At 40.7% G+C, this 20,728-nt stretch overlaps 1 protein-coding gene across 1 annotated transcript in view; it reads right to left on the reverse strand.

Moving 5' to 3' along the window:
* CLMP (CXADR like cell adhesion molecule) overlaps positions 1-6,466 on the reverse strand; it is a 44,838-nt gene extending 38,372 nt beyond the window's left edge. Inside the window, exon 1 of the mRNA XM_075034822.1 lies at positions 6,073-6,466. Coding sequence (XP_074890923.1) covers positions 6,073-6,100 — 28 coding nt within the window. The 5' untranslated portion in view covers positions 6,101-6,466. The remainder of the gene's footprint in view (positions 1-6,072) is intronic.
* Positions 6,467-20,728: the final 14,262 nt, after the last annotated feature.

The raw sequence follows: 20,728 nt of genomic DNA on the forward strand, positions 1-20,728 counted from the left end.
CAGGACTCTTTTCATGACCTTCTATCACATTCACCACCTTCAATGCATCTTACAATTGCTCAGTCCTCTTTGCAACACAGAAAAGATAGATCTACCTAATGAGTCGCATAAAGAAACCAAGGTACCAAAAAAGCGGCTTAAGAAAAGCCTAGCAATGGTGCTTCGCTGAGGCAGGGCAGTACCCATCCTCCTCACATTGCCTAGTTGTTTTTTGTAGCACTTCGTGAGCTTCTGGGGAAAAAAGATCAGCTTTATTCTGGGTTGCTAACCCACTGCTAGAGCTCCCAGTCACTATTCCATACACCTTCTCTGTATTCTGTCCAGGGAAGAGCATATTTTAGGCAAGGTTTGAACTCCTGGCTGGCAGAGGTGGGCTATTATTCCACTCAGCAATACTGAAGCAGCAGATTGAAGGGAGAAGAGAGTCTAAGAAATGAACAAGACAGAAATTCACCCTCCTCACTTCTGTTGACTTTCCATCACTTCACACATTTTCCATTGTTGTGCTTCCTGCACAGCCATTTCTGCATCCTCCACTATCCTGTCATTTGAGTGTCTATTCACAGACCTCAGTGACCTGACTTCACCCTTGGCTTTTTGCTGGGCTGCTTCTGTAAACTAACCATTTCTAAAAACAGATGAAGAAACAGCTTTTGGGAAGGAAAAAAAAAAAAGACCCATTCATCTTTTAGACAGGGCACCGCTAAGTTCCCACTGCACCCAAAGTAGCCTCTTTTGCAACACATTAGTGCATGCAAGATACGCACAATATTGTGCGCACACGAGCCAAGCTTTCTCTGCAAGTGTATAAAATACATTACAGATACACAAGCAATGACTACTTTCTTGGCCAACAGAGGGGACTGATCTAGCTAGAAATCCAAGTTATAGTTTGACTAAGGCCGCAGGGTCTATTTCTGAGGAGAAAAGGCACAGAAAGCAGCTTGCAGCACCCCACCTCATTGGTACTAGACACATACTTGCCATCATTTAGTATGGTGTAGGAAGCACACTTACACACAAAAGATTTTTCAAATACACACAAGGCTTTGTCAGAGTGACTGTTTACATTTCTTTTCAGGCAGCTCCTGAAAATTCAAACAAATCCCAGATTGCAAACTTGCTAAATTCCCTATAAAGTCCTGTATTTGCCTTGAGGAAAACAGGGGCATTTGTTGTGATCCTGAGGATAAACACCAGGATATCTCCAAGCCAGTTGTGCAATGACACTTCTGGGAAGCTTGTGCTGCTCTTACACAAAATGTTCTTCTAAAGTAGGCCAGAGTACCACAGAGAAACAGACCACTAATTCTACATGGAGGAGACAAGGTCCAGGATGGGCACAAAGGCAAAACGCCAGTTGCTTTCCATGGGAAATTCAGAAAAGTTGCCTCCCCCCTCAGCTCTATTTCCCATAAAATGAATTCATCTTCAGGATTTCAACTCAACTTTGGCATGCTGCTTTTCCTTACTCTGGAAGGTTACCTTTTTTCCTCCTTTTCTTCCTCATGGTAAAACAGAAAAACAAAAAGGATAAAAGTAACCCCCCAAATAATTTTTAAAATTAGATGCTAAAAATCCAAACTATTCCATATAAAACAAAGCACTACAAAGTGTCTTGACAGAAAATATTTGATGCAAACCATCCCTGGCTTTAGAAGAATTTTAGTGTCTCACAAGCAGTGTTAACTCTGATATCCCGCCAGATAGCAACTCACTTAATTATGTCTAGCTCCTTTGAATTCCCCCTGGAGTGCCAAATGGAAACACTGCTTTTCTTTGCTCCCTTTCCTTAGGTATTCCTAGAGAAGTGTTCTATTAAAGAGCTCTTTCCTCTGTCCTAGAACTAAATTCACACTACTGTAACAGGCTGAATCTTGCATACAGTTGATGTTTTGTTGACTGCTTTTGGAGTTTTCATGACAGCAACATCGTCAATTATATGAAGCTGTCCTTGGGAAAATGGTCTTTTGAGCTAAATACACCAAGAAGTTACCTGCATTCCTTCAGAATCCAGTGACTCAAAGAGAAAGTAAAATCCGCAGATCAAAATCACATACAAAAGCCCTTTTCACAGCTACAGATTCTTCTTTTTGTACTCCACTCCTGAGCCAAGGCTTTGTTTTTGTTAAGTGCTGTAAAAACATGGGGCAAAATCCTTGTCCCACCAAGCTTCTAAGTACATCATGAAGCAAACAGGCAAAAGCAAGAGAGAAGGAGCAACGAGAAAACTAGCAAATAGCAAGTATATTATATACTGTTGGTTACTGCTGAGAAATTCAGGAAATACCTGGAAAATCAGCAGAACTGTAAGATCCATCAGCTTAGTTTTCAGGTTGCTTAAAACAGTCTCCCTTGCTTTTTACTAGTTCCAGGCAGAAGCATTCCATTAAAATGTAAAACTTCCCAGTAACCTCACTAGGAGCAGGAGTGCGTTTTTTTTTAAAAAAAAAACACTGCAGTGGTTCTTGGCTTCGCTGGAGTGTAGCATTGCAAGGGTTTAAGGAGAAGGAACTCAAGGAGATGCGATAGGGCACACTGCAGGTTGCCTGTGCTTTTAAAGCAGAAGACAAGGCCAGAGTCAGCACACTAGAGCACAGCCTCAGGCTGACCTACCACCGCTGAATGCTGCAGAGCTGCTTCCATATCATCACAGATTTTCAAGCTAGAAGTCTGGTGAATACCTAGGCAAACGCATGCTGTCAGACCCAATTGCTCATGCCAACAGGCACTGGAAGGATCTGCGCCATAACCTTTTTCCCAGCGCAGTGAGACAATCAGAGTCTTGGTGTTCAGTGCAGCGACTGTATACCCCTGGGACAGTGCTGTAAGAGAGTCATTGACCTCAGAGCTTAGAGGGCAGAGCTCAGCAACTTTAGTACAAAAGGTACTTTTACTATTACAGCTGCACCCACTCAAGCAACACCACCCCCCTATAACATACCAATTCTAACACACTGAACACATCTTTGTCAGACAATTGTTAAGTCAGACTCAATGTGCATTGCGGTGAGCAACCCCTAACACTAATGTAACAGTTCACTGCCAATGCAGGACACCAGAAAGCTGGATGACTGCTTTGGCTTGGCACATCTACTGCTTTGAATCTTGAACCCATCTGTTTCTGAAGGGGAGAGCACATACACTAGCCAACAAGTGAAGAAAAAGCATGTAATAGCAGTGTCAAAACCAAGCATACAAGCATTACCCATGCGAACATATTTGATTACAAGAAAATTAGCTTTTTACTTTAATGGAAGGCTCATTAAAAATATTCAAAATTGACTTGGAGGGTGTGAAAGAAGGCAAAGGAGACTTCTAGCACCTGAAAATTTAAGCCAATTCAGTAAACCATTTAAATTAAAGCATTTGCTAGTTTTTACTGGCTGAGGAATGCAACATTCTATTATGAAGTTTTTACACTCAGAAGAGAAGAATCACAGATATTTCCCTTGGAAATTTCCCTTTTGATTTTTGAGTGCAGCATGTTATACAAGGAGTCTGAAACAATTTTGACCAGCTGTAGACTGAGATGAGAATCAGGTGTCACACTTACATGTAGGCATACACATTAGCATGCATCACATTCCACTCCTCACACCTTCCTGCTTCATTTACCTAGCCTTTACTAGGGAAGTAAGCATGGTCATGGTCATGCTCTTGCCCACACTTAGGAAAGTCTTTCATCTTGTCTTGTTTTAAAAGTTTCCTTAAAACTAATTGGCTCCTGTTTCCTGTCTCCTCACACAGCTGTTCACTTGCCCCAGAGAAGTACACAGCGTAAAAGACAAGGACTGTATATATTAGCCATGCTATTACTATGTTTAAGAATGAAAAGCTTAACCAGGCAACCTTCCTTTCAAGTTTGCTTGGCTTCTCTAACCCCCTTTTTCTACACTAGTCTCTCACTTTATCAGCAAGAAAAGCAGGCCATCATTGGCACTTCTATACCTTTTTACTGCAGAAAATCAATTAGGCTTTCTCTAGCTAGCAAATGAGGCTCCCCCAACCTCCTTGTTTTCAGGATGATCTAGGAACAGGGAACCACAATACTTCCTTTTCCCTGGGACATGCTTCTAATATTGGTGAAGGAAGCTGGACACAGAGCAGGAAGACCAAGTTATCTGTTGACAAGACAGGTAAAGCATGGGCAAGACAAACAGCAGTTCAATGACTAATTAGTACCAGGAAACAAAACATGCCAGGTTTTGCTGTGAGCTTTGGGAAGCCACTTGTCCTCTGCTCACCAGTGCTTGGACAACTCCCACAGAGAGGCTGAGAAACTCACCTCATGGGTGAGGGCATAAGCTGTTGATGGCAGGGACTGTCTTTTATTTTGTGTTTATGTGTTACTAGCATAGTGGAGATGCCTAGATGCCAAAGACATAAGAATAACAATGATAAAGCCCATTGTGTTTTATAGATAAAAGCAGCACTAGTCACACAAAGGTAAATTGTCATTACATTACAGCCAAAAGCACCTTTTCTGAAGCAACAGCTTATTCCTTTTGCTCCAGGCCTTCAACTCGTGGGAATATTCAGCAGCTGAATAGGTTTGGTGGACCAAAGACTGCAGTTACCATTTGTCTCCATGAGTGAGGTAAGCAACCTATCCTTCTGTCTCCTAATTTCCACAGAGCTGCTTTCCTGGCCATTTCTGCAGGGCTGACCCAGCCCAGACACCTCTAGCAGAAGCCTAGCTGTTCTTCCTAACCTTGCTGTCGCATCTCCTGGAGTCTTCTTTAAATGCTGTCTCCACCATACTGAGACAAAAATGGCCAAAGCAAATGTTCAAGGGGGACAAACTGCTGCCTGTACTCCCCTGCAGATTCCACAGCATGTCCAAGCCCACTGCCACATTCCTACAGATAAAACCTTTGCTAACAGCAATCCCTAGAGCAAAAACCTCTTCTACAATTTATTCAGCAGTTTTACAAATGCCGCCTATCTTTCAGATATCTCAAAATCTGGCTAGTCCATGTTCCACACCTGTGACCCTTAAGGAGCAGAGCTGTCCCTGCCACCTTTTTTATAGGTGTCCAAAACCTCTATTCTACCTGTGCCCAGCCACATCAGTCCACCACAGTGCGGGGCTCAACTCTTCCTAGGGAATTAAAGACCAATGCACTTTTTCACACCTGTACCCAGGTTCCTAGGGGACAGGAAGACCCAGGAATCACAGCCTTTGCCCAACCACAACAGATTTCAAGGCTGTCTGCCTGTCAGCAGGCAGAACTGGCAAGCAGAATGGAGACAGAAGCTCACTCATCACATTACAGTGCCTCTGGAGATGCAGAAACCCAGGCTGCTTCTGAGTCAGTCTTGTAGGCAAGCTCCCTCGAAGACCCCAGGGCTGCAAACTCTTTTCTCCATAGTCTATGGCTTTAACAAACAGCTCTCTTCAGCCCTTCTGCCTTCACTGTCCTTTAATGTCTTTAACATCTCCTTTCCCACTCTCCGCTCCTCTCCTATCAACAGTCAATGTCTACCTCTTTTCTTTCCCTTGTTTCAGCAGCCCTCTTTCTTCCCATTTCTTGCCTTCCCCCTTTATCTCCCTTCTCCCATCCTTTCCCCCAACTCCTCCCTCCTGCACTTCAACACATCTGTTTCTAATCTTAGGCATCAATTGGAAACAATAACCCCTTTTTATTTTAAAATCTGAATGTTAAATGCCCAAGCAAATCAAAACAGAGTTAAACAAATTTGACACTATGCCCGAAACAAAGACATTTTGTTCACCTTGTTTTGCCAAAGAGGTTCGAGCCCCTTGCTAGTTCATTGCTTAAAAGCGCTGCCCTCTTTAAACAAGAGACATACATTCCAAAAGGAGTCTGTCTAACCACCACTTCTAAAAAATGAATCCAGATATTAAAAGATCTCTGGCTATCAACCTGCTAATAAAGCAAGAAGAAAATAATCAGAACCCAAACGACACTGAAATTGGAGTTTTCCATAAAAGTTTTTTCTTTACAAATCCCTTTCTCTAGCTCATCAGAAATGAATTTCAGTCACGCAGAGAGGGCGCGTGGAAGTTTGATTAAAAACACTAACAAAACCAAAAAGCCAACCTACCTAAAAAGAGAATTGAAAGTGCAGACATTCCGTCTCCAAGCAAGAGGGACTTTTCCTCCCTTTTTCTTCCTTTCTCCCAGGAACAGCAGGCAGACCTGCACAGGATTCAAAGGAACGCCTCTGGAATGCACTGAGTGTAATTGCATCCATGTGCCAGAAAAATAACCAACTTCACTCTTTCTTCCCTTCTGCTATTCATCTCCTTGTCCATATTCCATCCAGATTCAGTGAGAGCTTTTAGACCTCTGCAGCTGGTAATTCAGGCCCTTGAGTTTCTGGAAAAGAAGAGACAGAGGCAGCGCAGCAAGGAGTTCACATCTACGGCAGCATAGAACAATTTTGCTTGTCTGAAAAGGAGAGAAGCAGGGGAAAACACTGTGCTCAATGTTCACCACATGGCTGCCTCCCAGAAGAGCCCCTCCCTATCATCAGCTGGGATTAATAGTGAAGACCAGTCATGTGGGTGAGGTACAGTTAATTTCTAGCAATAATATATATATATACACACTTACCTTTGAAGGAGAAACAAGAGGATTTCTCTAGTGTCAAAACAGTTAAGTTTGTAGGCAGTAAAAATCCAGCACGGAAAAAAATCAGATTCGTCACTCAAGGGCTAGAGGGACTCTTCGGAAAAAAGCACACATGCTCTTCAGAACCATAAACACACTCACATGTATACATTATCTTTATTCTCTTTTGTAGCTAGTAAATTGCAGAATTAAAGCTTTTAGTCTTACTGGAATACTTTCTCCATTTGCTTAATGGTTTTCTTTTTTAATTTCTAGGAGAGAAAAGATTCCTAAAAATTGATTGAATTTTGCATTTATCTGTGCTTCAGTGATGAGAGAAAAAGCCAAGTCAAGCAGAAATTGGTTGTCTACATTTAGTGACTGCTATAGGATGTAACTTATAACTCATTCCCAAAGGCCATTTTAAGGCAGCTTGAGAGACATTTACAGCCCATCTTCAGCTTCACCCTAGTGCAGCTAGCAAGTGAGCAAGTTTTTAAAACTAGCTTAGTTACTCTACTCCATTTCTGTCATCACAGCAGTGAAGACAAATCTCTCAGTATCTGTAAGAAGGATCAAATGTGGTAGAGAGTAGAGTTCACAGAAGATGACTTTGACCATCTACTGAGCTGAACCAGCCAGAACTTTTTTATTTTTTAGTAAAACACGTCTAAATCTCACTGCTCACAGCAAGGCTGTGCAAACAGTGATGTTATACATGTGAGCATATACACAACTGTTCTGATCTATTGCACTTTACACATATACAGGTCATGCTTACACCTTTATATCCATATGCCCTAAATACATCTGCTTTCCAGAAAAGCAAAGCACTGCCAGCTAGCCTATTTTGATAGTAACAGTAGAGTAACACTGGCTACCTGAAACACTACAGCAGCTATAAAACCATTCCAGAAGCTGAGTAAGCATTTGGGTGGCTATCCTGTGCTGATCTAGGTATTGCCACAGCTATGCAGATACCAGAACCCCAGCTAGTTAGTTGAAGTCTGCTAAGGTGCATCTACATAAGCAGTAACTGCATATTTTTCTAAAAAATAGGCATACTCACAAAGAAATGTCCATCATAAACAGCTGAGTGCAAATCAAACAAATTTACCCATCTTGTGCAATTTGGGGATGGAGGAAAGCTTTGGAAGACAGAACAAAAGTCCTTTCCTTTAGGAATACTTATGCAAGTATTTCTAAGACCTAAGAGAACGAGCAGGCCATATGCAAGGCTGCCAGCCCGCAGTTTGAGACATCAGACTTCAGTTTCAAGCTCTCTCATTAGCTCCCTGTGTAACCCCATCTACACATAGTTTCTATATACCTCCATTGTAAAAACAGGGATAGTATGCTGCTCTCCCTCTTCTTGAAAACAAATACAGCAATCTTCATGAAGTCCACAATGAGAGGCACTATGCTTAGAAGCTCTCTAGGAATTCAGTACCTTAGCTCCTCATTAGAGTATAAGCTTTTCGAGCATTTACTGAAGACAAGAAACACTGCTACCCTGGGCAAAATTGGACCCTAGATTCAGGCAGATCGCATCAGAGAGAAATAACATGGATGAAAATTATCCTTCTGCATTCTGTTTCATTAAAGTTTCATTTGGCCCTCCGAGCCTTAGATAGAAACAAAAACAGCATTTGGCTCCTCCTCTCCAAAACAGCTGTTCTCTCTGTAGCAGCGAGAAAGTGTTTTAGACAGCATATTCAGCTAATACAGACTGATGATACAAAAGCAATCATTATCAGGTGAATATAACAGTTCCTACAGAGCAGCCGTATCTATCCCATCCACCCATATTGTAAGAGCCAATTCCTTCAGAACTTTTCCCCACACACTTGACCAAACCGACTGCTAGTTTTCAAACAGTTGAGTGGATCTGAGAGAACATCATTGATTTTCAGTGCAGGACATAAATCAATGGAGAAAAGTGCATTTAATCCCTTCCCCCACTCTCCAGAAGCCAAGCAGCACTGAGCTTGTCTCTCTGCATTACAAGTCTGACAGAAGACATCCCAAGCTATGCTGTAAATATCCAGCATACTGCTCTGCTTTAATAGAATCAATGCATCAGAAACCAAGACAGAGAGAAGCGTTGTCACCCTGCACTCACTGCCCAGCCTCCACTGAAAACCACAGAGCTGGGATGTTTGAGGGATGTATGCAGAGGAGGAGGGGGATGTGGAAAATGAGAGGAGGCCATGCATGCAAAATCTCCTCTTCATCTTGGACAAGCCATTCCACAGCCTGCTCTCACATTACATTCAGCCCCTTCAGGAAGCTCCTCAAGAGCAAGTTATGCTTTGGGGTTCAGTGGGGATTCTCCCTCTGGTGTTCACACCTATTATGGCAAGGGCATCTCACTTGTTTGCGTAAGAGTTCCAGCAAGAGGCTGGTGAGGGCTGGTGTAAGTACATATAAGGACACCCGTGCCACTCGCACCAGCATATCCTCTTAAAGCCTTTGCTGATTGTGTCTGGGGGAAATAGATCATATCTACAGAACATTATTTTTCCAGAAAGGGCAAATGCTTCTAGTCAGCTTGTGAATGCTTTCACCTGGTACTATACAACGCTAGCACAGCATGGGAGATACGCATTAAGCACTCCTCAGCAGGGAGAATAGCGCAAGAGAGAAAGTGATGTTTGATATCATAAGCATTAAGCAAAAAGGCTTCAAACAACCTTTATAAACCGAGTTTAGTTTTCAAGATTCCTGTACTGCTGTTGACAGGCCCCACTTTTAAGTCTGGGGTAGGTTCAGGTTAAAATACTTGTATACAAAAAGCTGTAGAAATCCTCACGGGCCACAGACCAGCTTTTTTGCGGCCTTCCCTGCTGCTGTCGCAGTTTCAGCCCCTTTCACATTCGCATGAGTTACCCCTTTCAGGAAAACATGCTGTCTTAAACCTGCATGTGCCAGGAGCCTGCCCCACACTTGTTAGCTTGTTCTTGCACCTCAACTAGTAAAAACACATGGGGGGATCCTTTCTTAAGGCCATATTTTTCTGTATCAGGTTATTCCTTTCCCCTTGCTGCTCTTCCTCCTCCAGGGAACCAGCTCCTCAAGATGTAGCTGCCCACCATTGCTGCAGAGATGCACGCTATCTTCTCAACTCTAAATGTGCTGCATATGCCCAGCAACAACAGCTCTAACACACCCATCCCCCAAAACATATCCAGAAGCCCTATGTTCTTCCAGAACTGTTATTACATAGCAGTAACACAAACTATTGCTACACAGCTACCCTCTTGCACTGATCTTTATTAAGTCTGTTCTCCGAGACTCCCAATACAAATTTCTCTCACACAGTTTAAATTATTTCAGGAGCTTATTGATACAGCCAGTAGAACAGGGTTCATCCACCAGGAGAGCCAGATGAGCACATTGAATCTCTCGAGCAAAACCATGCTCTGTTCCGCTTCTGGCTTTGCAACTGAAAAAAGCACAAAAAAACCACTCTGACAAAGCAAAGGCAAACCACACAAAGAATCCAGTCTCTGAACGAGAAAACCCAAAACAGACAACAAGGAGTATTAGCGTAAAAAATAAAACCCTTCACACAGATTTCTTTCCACAATAAGCCACTCGTGGAAAGGTTACTTTATACGTCAGGACTTGGATATTGACTTATAAATCAGTTGTTCTTTAAGAAGCTCTCATCTCTCAAGTAGGCTTCAATAATTGATCATGAAAGTACTATTAGTCATTTAATATTAGTTAAAAGTATCACTTCAACAACCCTTAGCACTCACACTGTCAGTAACTATATCTGAGAAACACAAACAAGAAGCTCCTTAAAGCTCTAGCTAATCTGAAGTGCCTCAGTCCACACAGCTTGTTACTCCAATATTTATTTTTGTTTGTTCTACAAGAAAATATGCTTACTACTTTTTTGGATGATCTTATTTTATATGTAAGCACATAACTTAGTCTGCATTTATACTTTGAGGAACAAAAGTAAAGAGTTCCTCATACAAAGAAACATTTTAAATCTTTATTGACTAAAGGCTGTTGTTACAATAGCTAGGAACTGAGCACAACATAAGCTACTTAGATCATACTATTGCTTCTACAGTAGAAGCCAAACCAGATCAAAATCTACAAGCTTTCATCTTCATTAACACCAAAAACTTTAAATACTTTCACAATAAAAGGCTTTTCTTTTTAAGTGAAGCCCTTACAGAGCTTTCCCAAAAAAGAAAGCATTCCCTCAACTAAAACATTACCAACTAATCCAATAAAACACAGAAGCATTGTAAGGAAACAATAACTTCTCCACACCTCCAGAGCTCAGACCCCCCTCTAACAGAACAGAGGAGAATCAACAATGCTGGGTTTTATTCTATTTCCTCTGAAAAACCTGCCAGTGAAACACCATGCTTTAATTTCCCAGCTGTGAGATTGGAAAATTGGCAAGTAAAGCTTATCTATGAATCACAGGTGTGAAGCATATGAGATTACACAGGGAGGGTCTGAACACAGGTGTGGAGTGTATGAGATTAAACAGGGAGGGTCTGAACACAAGTCGAAAAGCAGGAGAGAAGGATGGTTGATTTTTTTAGGTATAGGAAATATGGTAGAAAAAAAGTCAATGGTTTATGAGTTTGAAGGTTTTTATATTTTTTTTAATTTTGTATTTTAATGTATATGTAATAAATGGTGATGGAAAATGTTGGAGGAAAAGCTGACTAATCAAGCTAGGAAGAAATACGTATGTGAAAGCAATGGCTAAGAAAAAGAAAAGAAGAAAAGTTGTTTGCTGCTTTTACTGTAAGGTAACTAAACCCCACTTTTTTAATACTTTAGTATAAATTTATTTTAAAGTAAGTATAATTTTTATATGTTGGGGAATGGTTTGAGCATGTGGACTTAATTTTGTTGTAAGTAAAATATAAGAAAACATAGAAAGAAAGATGTTGGAAAAAGATTGAGTGAGATTGCTGTGTTGCTCTGCCTGAACCTTAGCTTAGGGAGGCTTGGGTAACTGGTGTTTTTCTTGTAAGTGCTTGTGACTTCAGAGCATTAATAGTTTAGTTCTGATAGTGCTTTTTGTGTTGGTGTAGCTTTCTCTTGGAGAAGCTTTTGCACTGTTGAAGCTCTTAATGAGGGAAGACATGTATACAATTCTTACCAGATTCAACTTTTAAAGTTACTTTTCCCAGTGTGCAGCTGTTTCTTTGAAATAAGAAGTCTAGTAACCTGGCACATTTGAATTGACCCCTGTTGATTTAGCCCTGTTACTGACCTATTATGTGATAATTAGCACACTACCCCTTTGCATTTTTTCTTTTCCCTTTTTTTTTCTGTACTTGTTTCATATAGCACAGTAGTTGTTAGTATAGTTACTAGCAATATCAAATCTGTGTCTTAGCTGGAGCCTTCAAACATAATTGTGAAACAAAAACTAGGAAGTCTGTTTGCCAAGTGTTTTCACAGTACAGAACACTGTTAATTCTGGGTTCTTTCAGGAATAGATGAAACTAAACATAAAGCAGAAATTTGTTCAGATGCTTAGAAGCAAAAGAAAGCAGTAATGTTGCTTACTATAATTGAACAGATAAGATAACAATACTGGAGGACAGAATGTTTAAATTAACTTTAATAGATAGTCCTATAGTACTGATTAATAGACTTCCAATACTCCTTGCAGCTGTTTTTTTTACTGGAGTGTCTTTCTGTCTTCAAGAGTAATGAAGGCGAGAAGGCTCATCATGAGCACTGTCTGTAGAAATTTCCTCCTTCAAAGGATTCAATAAAGGTTGGTAGAGATGAAGTCTGACCCACAGAATAATTAAGGAGAATTATTTATATCCCAAGAACAAACGTTTAAGCCTTTTTAAACAAAACTGTCGAAGGGAAAAGGTGAACTTCACATTAGAGTTTTCTGTTTTCTCAGCTTTAAGCAAATATTTCGATACTTTCAGTATAACTATCAGTGCTGCTTTTGAAAAAAATTATAACATGCTCCAGAATAGCAAGCCATAATGTGCTTCTGAATTGCTTTCAGGTAACTTCTGTCCAATTACTTCTGCTGTTTAAAATCTCTTCTACCAATAACTAAACTGAAGCTTACATTCTTGACTGCTTCCATCATAGGATGCAGTTTGTATGATGTGTTATTGCCAGCTGCCTGTAGAAAAGTAAGTCCTTTGGCTTGGTTAAGAGAATGTAATGCATCTTGGTTAGTAAACAAGATTTTCCTCTCCATATTAGAAGAAATTATTTAGAAGTGCTGACTTAGGAAAGAAGTAGCTTAAAAAAAAAAAAATCAAGGGGAAGGAATAAATGCTTTATGAAGTCTTCCTATAAATATGTTTATGAATGCTTAGCAGTTAACTTGAAGTTGCTGTATATAGTAGGCAGGGCAATCTAAGAATACCCACGCTGAGACTGAAACTGCAAGTCCCAAGCCACAGTCTAGTTCTCTTGCACCTCTTGTTTACCCTGCGTTAGAGAAGGGAAGAAGAGGAACCAGCTGGTCATTTCTACGTGGAAATGGTCACTCTGTATGATTTCCACATCCCTGCTATCTTCACTTCTGCTCTCTTAGAGCAGTCATCAGTTTGTTAGCAGCAGCGTTTAACAATTGGGTAAGATCTTCTGTGACCCTAAAGAAAAGGAAAGATTTGTATCAAACCAAAGAAGGCAAAGAAGAAATTTGTATCGTAGAAATTTCTCGCTCCCATCTATTAACCTTGTCATTTGGGACAATGGCATGCATAAAACTGATCTGTTGACTACTACCCATTCAACTTGGAAGTGGGCAAAAGTTTTCGATGTGCAGTGGCTGTTTACAGAGCCATAGGAAACAAATTTGAAAACTTCACCCAACTGCTTAGTGGGTGTACTAACCCCACACGCTGTTACAATGACCTAGCAGAAGAGGCAGGGGAAGGATGAAGTTAAAATGATTGGTGTAGACTTGTGGGCTCATTCTTAAACATTTTTTTCTAGGTCAATGTTAAAAAATACTGTGAAGTGAAAATGACATGGGGGTAATGTGGTTTTGAATGGCGGCCAGGCAGAAGCCTTCTGTCCCTGGAGCTTTGTTTTAGTCTTCACTAACACCGAGTTTGCTTAGAGTATGTGGAATAACTAAAGAGCCTATTTAATCAAGGACAGCCCATATAAAACATTAACTGGAATGGCATGATGGACTGCTGTGGAGATGATTGTGTGACATTTGTGCACCTGTGTGGTCCTGGATTCTGTTCTTTCACCTACTCTCTGAGATACAACAGGCTGTTAAGCTGTGCCTCTGTTTACATCTCCATAAATACATTGGAAAAGGTTTTTTCAAGCTGCTTAGAACCTGCTTTTAAGCACTTTGTCAATGTAAGATCAAGGTTGCCCATCTGTAGGTTATAGGTAGTTTGGTTAGATGGGATCCGTTTTGTCCTTTGCTTTACAATTGTTGCACTTTTGTATTTTCTTTCTCAGCAGTCAGATTTTTCTAACCTCAGTGGCTAGAATGACTAGATAATTTCATTAGGTATCCAGTGTTGCAAGAAACATTTACAAAGCCATTAGGACAAATTTCTTGTTTGCCAATGCCTGCTGAGCATGTAGTTCCTCATGGAGTCAATTTTGGGAACTCTCAACAAGAATATCAATGCTGAAGTATGCATGTTTCTATTGTAATTGCTCAATATCTACATTTAATGACTGTTCATGGCTGTATTGATATTTTATTGGGTAAGACTGGCACATTTTCCTCCCTTGGTTGGAGCTGCTTGAACACATTGTTGAAGTATTTTGTTCATTGCTTTTCAGCTATTCTATCAATACTGTGCAGCGTGCAACTGTGCTGACAGGTGCAAATGTGTGGAGTGCGTGTTAAGCTGACCTAAAATTTAAGATGTTTCATGTATGTGTTTGCATGTTTGAGTCATCATAGCTGGCATTAAAATGCTACCCTTTGCCTACAGTATGAGTACCACCAGGTATTTTTTCTGCTTAGCCACATGTTATTCATTGATTGGGCACTTAAAAGTAGGTAGGTCCTGTTACTAGTCCATTGCTGCTTTTACTGGAGTTTATCAAGCTAGATCTGGGTACAAAATGGAAAAAAAAAAAAGAAATGGGGAAAATATTTGTGAATGTGCTGTGTGTCTTAGTGTCTCAATGAATGACTTGTGTAGCAGGACGTTAACTAAATTTCTTCAACCATGGGCTGCAATTGCATTAACTTCCAGGTGAAAAGTTCCACATGTGTAACCCAACTCATCCTCAGTGCATGTGGTGATAAGTTCAAGCTGCTTATGTGTTTATCCGTGTTTTCAATAGCAAACAAATGATGGTGACCTATACTGGCCAGAAGAAACAGAACATTGCTAAATCTGGCAATGCCATGGTTATAACGGAATATGAATACTACAGTTTCTATACCTATGTTTGTCTGAATCCTGACTTAAAAGAAGTCCTTGTAGAAAGCAGCTGTTGTGCAGCCTGTCTGTTGATACCTGTGGCTTAAGTGGAATATGCATGACAGTCTGCTAAGAGGGGTCCGAGGTCCAAATGCTGAAGAGATACCGAACCTGAAAATGTCCCTTTGAATCAAAAGGAATTTTCTTATTGAATTCGAGTTGACTTCCTGTGTTTTAATGAGTACCAACTTTCAGTCATGAAGCTTGCTCTCTGGACTTGCTGTCCTGCCGTTTAAATATTCTTATGTAAATGTTATCAGAACATTGCATTAACTGTGTGCTGCAGTACTGTAATTGGGCCAGCTCGCTACTGGTTAGAAGTAGAAAATGTGTTGTCAGTGAATTTCTCAGCCTGCTTTTATCTTGGTGTCTTGAACTTGATGTCCCATTCCTACTTACAGATGGTTAAGACTTCATCCAGTTTCCAGGACAGTTAAGTGATGCCTACATTACTCTGAAGGAATGTCTGGAGAGTCTGAACATAGTTTTCTTTGCCTTTTTATGTAGAATGTTCTCTCTGGGCTTGTTTTAGCAGATGTGGTCTTGTTGCATCTGAGGCTACATTGTGGATACTTTCTGTGTATGTCACTAAATTCTGTATGCAATTTTGTGTACAAGGCTTGCTTTATTTGATGACAGCTTTATTGTACCAGTTACTGCTGTAGACTGTATTGCAGCGTGCTGCTTAACACTATATGTAACTGTTAAATTTAATTACAATAAACTGTATTTTAGTGTACTGGTGCACTAATGAATAAAGGTAGGCAAACCTCTGTGTAGGTACCCTGAGGCATTTCTCTTAAGATTTCATGAAATCCCTGAGACTTTTGGGTGTCTGACCCAAGAAAACCAGTGGTTCTGATTTTTAAGAAAAGTAGTCATGTGCCAGTTACCTGAAAATGGGAGGCCTCCAGCCTGTTCAAAAATGACTAACAATTATAAAATGCTGGCTTTTCGGTATGGACTCTTAATGGGTTTGGGTTTGTGCCCTGTGTGTCCATATGCTTCAAAAAAAGGTTGAAGCTGGTGAACTTTCCTGGGCATACTTACATGTGCAAACATATTGTTGTACACTCATGCATATATGAGCTACATAATCTCTCAGCTTTACTGTTGCAGTTTGCTTGAGGCAAATGTCCTGTGAGGTTATGTTTAAATAATGCCATCTAAGATAATCATTTAATGTATATTACTAATTTAATGTGAGCTGTAAGGAATGAAGGTTCCAAGACCTGTTCTTTCAGCTCCTATTAAAATGCCAGCGTGGTCACCGAGGCTATGACACTGACTCTGTATGGCTAAAAGACTCTCAGAAAGGCTTACTGCTCAGTTGCTAAACCTTTTCTGACAGTCTCAGTTCTACCAATCAAAGCTATTTAAACCCAAAGGACTCTTTGAGAAGTGATAGGCAATCTTGAACACAGACAAGGGACACAGGTGATGGGAACCTATGATGCCAATGCAGGCAACATTCTTAAAAGTTCCTTTTACAGCTTTGCTTTGTTATTAAGTTGTGACTGGGTGAAATCCACCCCATTCTTCAGAAGAGCTCAAGCAGTGAAATAAAAAAGGCAGTGAATGCTGCAGGCTAATGCAGGAAATCCCTTGACTCTTTCCTCATTGTCCCGTGTTCTTGTCTGGTGATCTAGTGATAGTCAAATCATTTGGGCATCGGGGGCAGGCTGGAAGAATCAGGACCATGGTTAATAGGAGAAGTCTAATAACTGCTCAGACCAGTACATTAGGGAGCAACTGCTTTCTGTACAAGCTAGCTGTTTCACAGGAGGTAGTACCTGAGTAGAAGCTGTCCCTCTTGACCCCTGTCTTAGCTTGCTGAAGTGAATTAAGGCTCCTGTCTCCTGTTGTTTAACAAGAACATCTATTCTGACATTTTATCTATTTTTCTTTTAATCTCCTCTGGGGTATTATAGCCTGCTTCCTATTGGAATTTTTTGTATAGATGTTAAGATGGGTGTGCTGGACTGATTCCATCCAGGACTGATCAAGTTCTGAAGCAGAAAAAGAATTAAGACTCCTTAATGTGGGTCTGAAACTTCAACGAACAGAGTTACTGTTCTAGCCTTCACTTTCTTCCACCTACTGTGACTATTCTTGGGACATGGCATGGGTTTAAGTATTTTGAAAAGGCTTACCACATGTGTACTGTACTGTGAATTAATCATGTTATTAAATGAGTAGTCCTTCTCAAAGGTATTCCTGGATACTTGAAACTGGTTTTCTGTTGACTGTAAGGGGTTCTAGTTTAAGGAGAGCAGATAGGCAAGATGGGTTTGCTCAGGTTTCTTGATAGCTGAATTACAATGGCCTAGCATCTCTAAGGAAACCAATTTTCATGGTCTCAGCAGTAAGGAGAGAAGGAGAAAGATCTCCTTCCCGTGTGCATAGAAATATTCATGATGAAGATGTTGAGATTGCTAGGTTGGAGTGAGAGCACTCTATTAATAAATAAAGAGCATCAGTATCTTATGACATTAGTGAGGAGAGAATGACATCTTTTGCTTTTATTTTTTTCTATTTTAGAACATTTGGGTTATAGTATTCAGCTCAAAATGACACTTGAAGCAAGTTTCTGAGGAATAAAAAAAAAAAAAAAGTACTTTGTGTTGCACTAAAGGAATCCATTAAGCTTAGTGGGGGATGAGCAGCTGTGTAAGACTTCCCTAAGCTCTCTCCACGGGCACCTCAGTGTCTGAGATAGTTGGCTCACAGGTTTGAATGTCCTGACTTCAGGCTGGATGGGTCCTGGAGGAATATCAGGAATGCAGGTTCCCCAATAAGCATATGTGGGGAAGGAAACAGAGTGAGCTGGTGGATTTTTGGGATACTGTCAGGGATGGTAACTGTAGTGGAACTTCAATCCTCTTTTTTCAGAAGGATCGAGGTTTTAAAAAAGTAATTAGTCCAGTACTAATTAAGACATGAGCCCTATCTGGCTACTTTGGTATTTGATAAAATCTTGCTCTCATCATGTCACAACTGTTATCTCTTACATAGATGAGGGAACCATTTTTAGACTATTCTGTCACTGAGTTTTCCTCAGGAACTCCTTGCCCCTTCCAGATTTCCCCATTCAAGTGATCTCCTTATTGGTCATTTACTTAAGATTTAGGCAGCCTACAGGCTTTTGCTTGAGTCCTAATCTGAAATAGATCACCTGAAAGGCAGTATTATTTTTATTTGGAATTGTCTGCTTTTAGTGTATGAAAAGCTGTACCATTGTAGATTGGTGGTACCACCTTGCTGATTCTGTATTATGTAGTCCCCTTCTGAAGAGGAATGCTGCTCAACAGTTCTTCCATGCAATATCTCCTCTGCTGGGCTACAGATCTTGATCTCTGAGATGGAATGGGGTGGGAGGGAATCCAAGTGTTTCAATGTGATTCACTTCTAATCCAAGTGTATTTAAACCTAAAGCTGACCAACCTCCGTAAAAATGTTGAATATGCCCAATAGTTTCCTGGTTCAAGTAGTTCAACTATTTACATGCTTGTTTATTTCCTATTTGCAGCACAGAAATGCTTTGGAAGTGGTGATGTATAGCACAGGAGGAGGCTGTTCACTTAGTATCAATGTAGCCCGGGCTGGGAAGAGTCAAAATGCATAATCCTATAGGTTTTGGAACAAAACTGAGTTTTTCCAGCTGAGATTCTCCCCTTGAAGATTAGTAAGGGCATTTGAAGGTTGCTAAGTATCTGGGAAGCTGGAGGTACCCACATTGCTAACTTCTGGCATCTCTTCCAGCCCCTGAAATGAGCTGGTTCTTATTGTGAAAGAACCGCAAAGGAGACAGCCTGCTGTATTCTCACAGAAGAGGAGAGTCTCATCAGGATATCAATAAAGCCCTAGCCTCACAAATACAATCTGAGGGGCAGCAATCCTGTCTGTGCAGACTGCATGCACCTCCCCTATAGAAGGTTGCCACTGAAAAAGTGATGCTTAGCCTAAGTACATGTGGCTGTTCCTGTACATCAGCGGAGTGGTGAAAGAGGAGGGGCTTGGCAGACAAACTCCTGTTCTGAATGACTTTACCTGGAGGTAATCTTTTCCACCAGGCTGAGTCTGACATTAAAAATGGAAGAGGCCAGGGACATTTTCCACCCAAAGCTCAATGGAAAGTGGCAGGTGTCAGATTTTTGCAAATTTCTTTCTCTTAACTTACAGGCTTCTGCTGACAGGGACTTGAAGGCTCCAACCTGGAAAAGCTCCAAACTAAATTTCTGCAACTAACTTAAAATACAAAATATTTGTAAAAGGTGCAAGGGAAGGGGAAGGACAGAGAGGTTAAAGGTAGAAATGGAAATTCTTTAGCTTGGAGAAGCAGTGTGGGGGAGAAATCTCATTTGTACACTGCTAGTCATCTGAAGATCTTCACTTGCATGCTGGTTTAGTCGTTCAGAATACTGTGCCTTTGCCAAACACTGAACTCAGAACAGGATTTTCCTTCTCTTTTCCTTCTCTTGTCATTCAAGTGCACATGGAGAAAACTGTTCACCAGTCAGGTCCTTTGGCTAACCCTCCCTGGGTTACCAGCTGCACCTTCTTTTGTGTATTAGATTCAAATATGTGTATCCTGTAAGCTAATTCTCAGCATCATGCTCTTTGGGCGTCTACCATCAGATGAGGAACAGATGCTACAAGAAAGTAGATTCCAAATTTAGGTGACTCATTTCCTGCTTCTAACAGATACATGTTGGATCTGTCTTGGGCAACAGTTGTGTCTTTTTGTCATGGCAATAAATTTCATCAAATTAATCAACCCTGCAGACTATGACTTGGATAAGATGCAGTGTTAGGACTTGAGCTATGTCGTGAAGATAACATGCTTTAACCAGTTACTGCGTGTCTGTTGCATGGTGATAGCTACCCTCTTAGGCCACTATGATTGCAGGGTTACGCAGCTCAGTTTAGACTGTGATGGAGGAAGACATTCAGTGCTTAGGCTGTGGTGCTTGGGAACCTCTGTATTAAGCTGATGTTCAAACCAGGTCATGTTTAATGTCAGCTTTCAGACAGCCACTTTGAATTAGTATGTATATTCCCACCTGGGAGGGAGTGCTCTTCCCTCCTCACCTCCCACTAGTGCTTTCTTAGAAGAATAAAGTAAAACCAAATACTAAACCTTTGACTTAAGAGATGTGTTAGCCCAAGACATGTAATCTAGAATCTGTCCGGGCTTCATATGCAGGAAGTCTACTGTGTATTAATTGCTTGCAGGAAACTGCTTTGCATAATAACTAGTTCAGTTTACAGCTAGGGGAATTAATCTGTGTACAATACCTTGGGAGATATTTGCTTGCTTGCATCTGGACAGGAACTAGATGGAGCAACTTGCTTTCAGATGCTTTCAGCTTTGGATTACTGAAACAGAAGAATGTTTGATGTGAATATTCTGGCTCAATTAGACATCTGAATGAAGGACTTGTATTAATAAATACAGGACATGTATTGCATTCACAGAATGTCAGTTTGTGGTTGGTTTTGTTGGGAAGGTTTTTCAGGTATGTGATGGGATAAAGTCATACAAGAGTGAGAGAGGAAACAAGGAAGGGAAGCTTTGCTGCCTAACTGACAATGAGATTAATCTGTTTCATGTACTCTAAGTGAGCTATCAGATAACCTGCTACACTTATTTTTTGCTGTCAATTTATATTGGTTCAAAACTAAAGTTCAAAATACTTCATTAAATAA

The sequence above is a fragment of the Buteo buteo genome, chromosome 9, assembly GCF_964188355.1.
Source record: "Buteo buteo chromosome 9, bButBut1.hap1.1, whole genome shotgun sequence".
Classification (NCBI taxonomy): domain Eukaryota; kingdom Metazoa; phylum Chordata; class Aves; order Accipitriformes; family Accipitridae; genus Buteo; species Buteo buteo.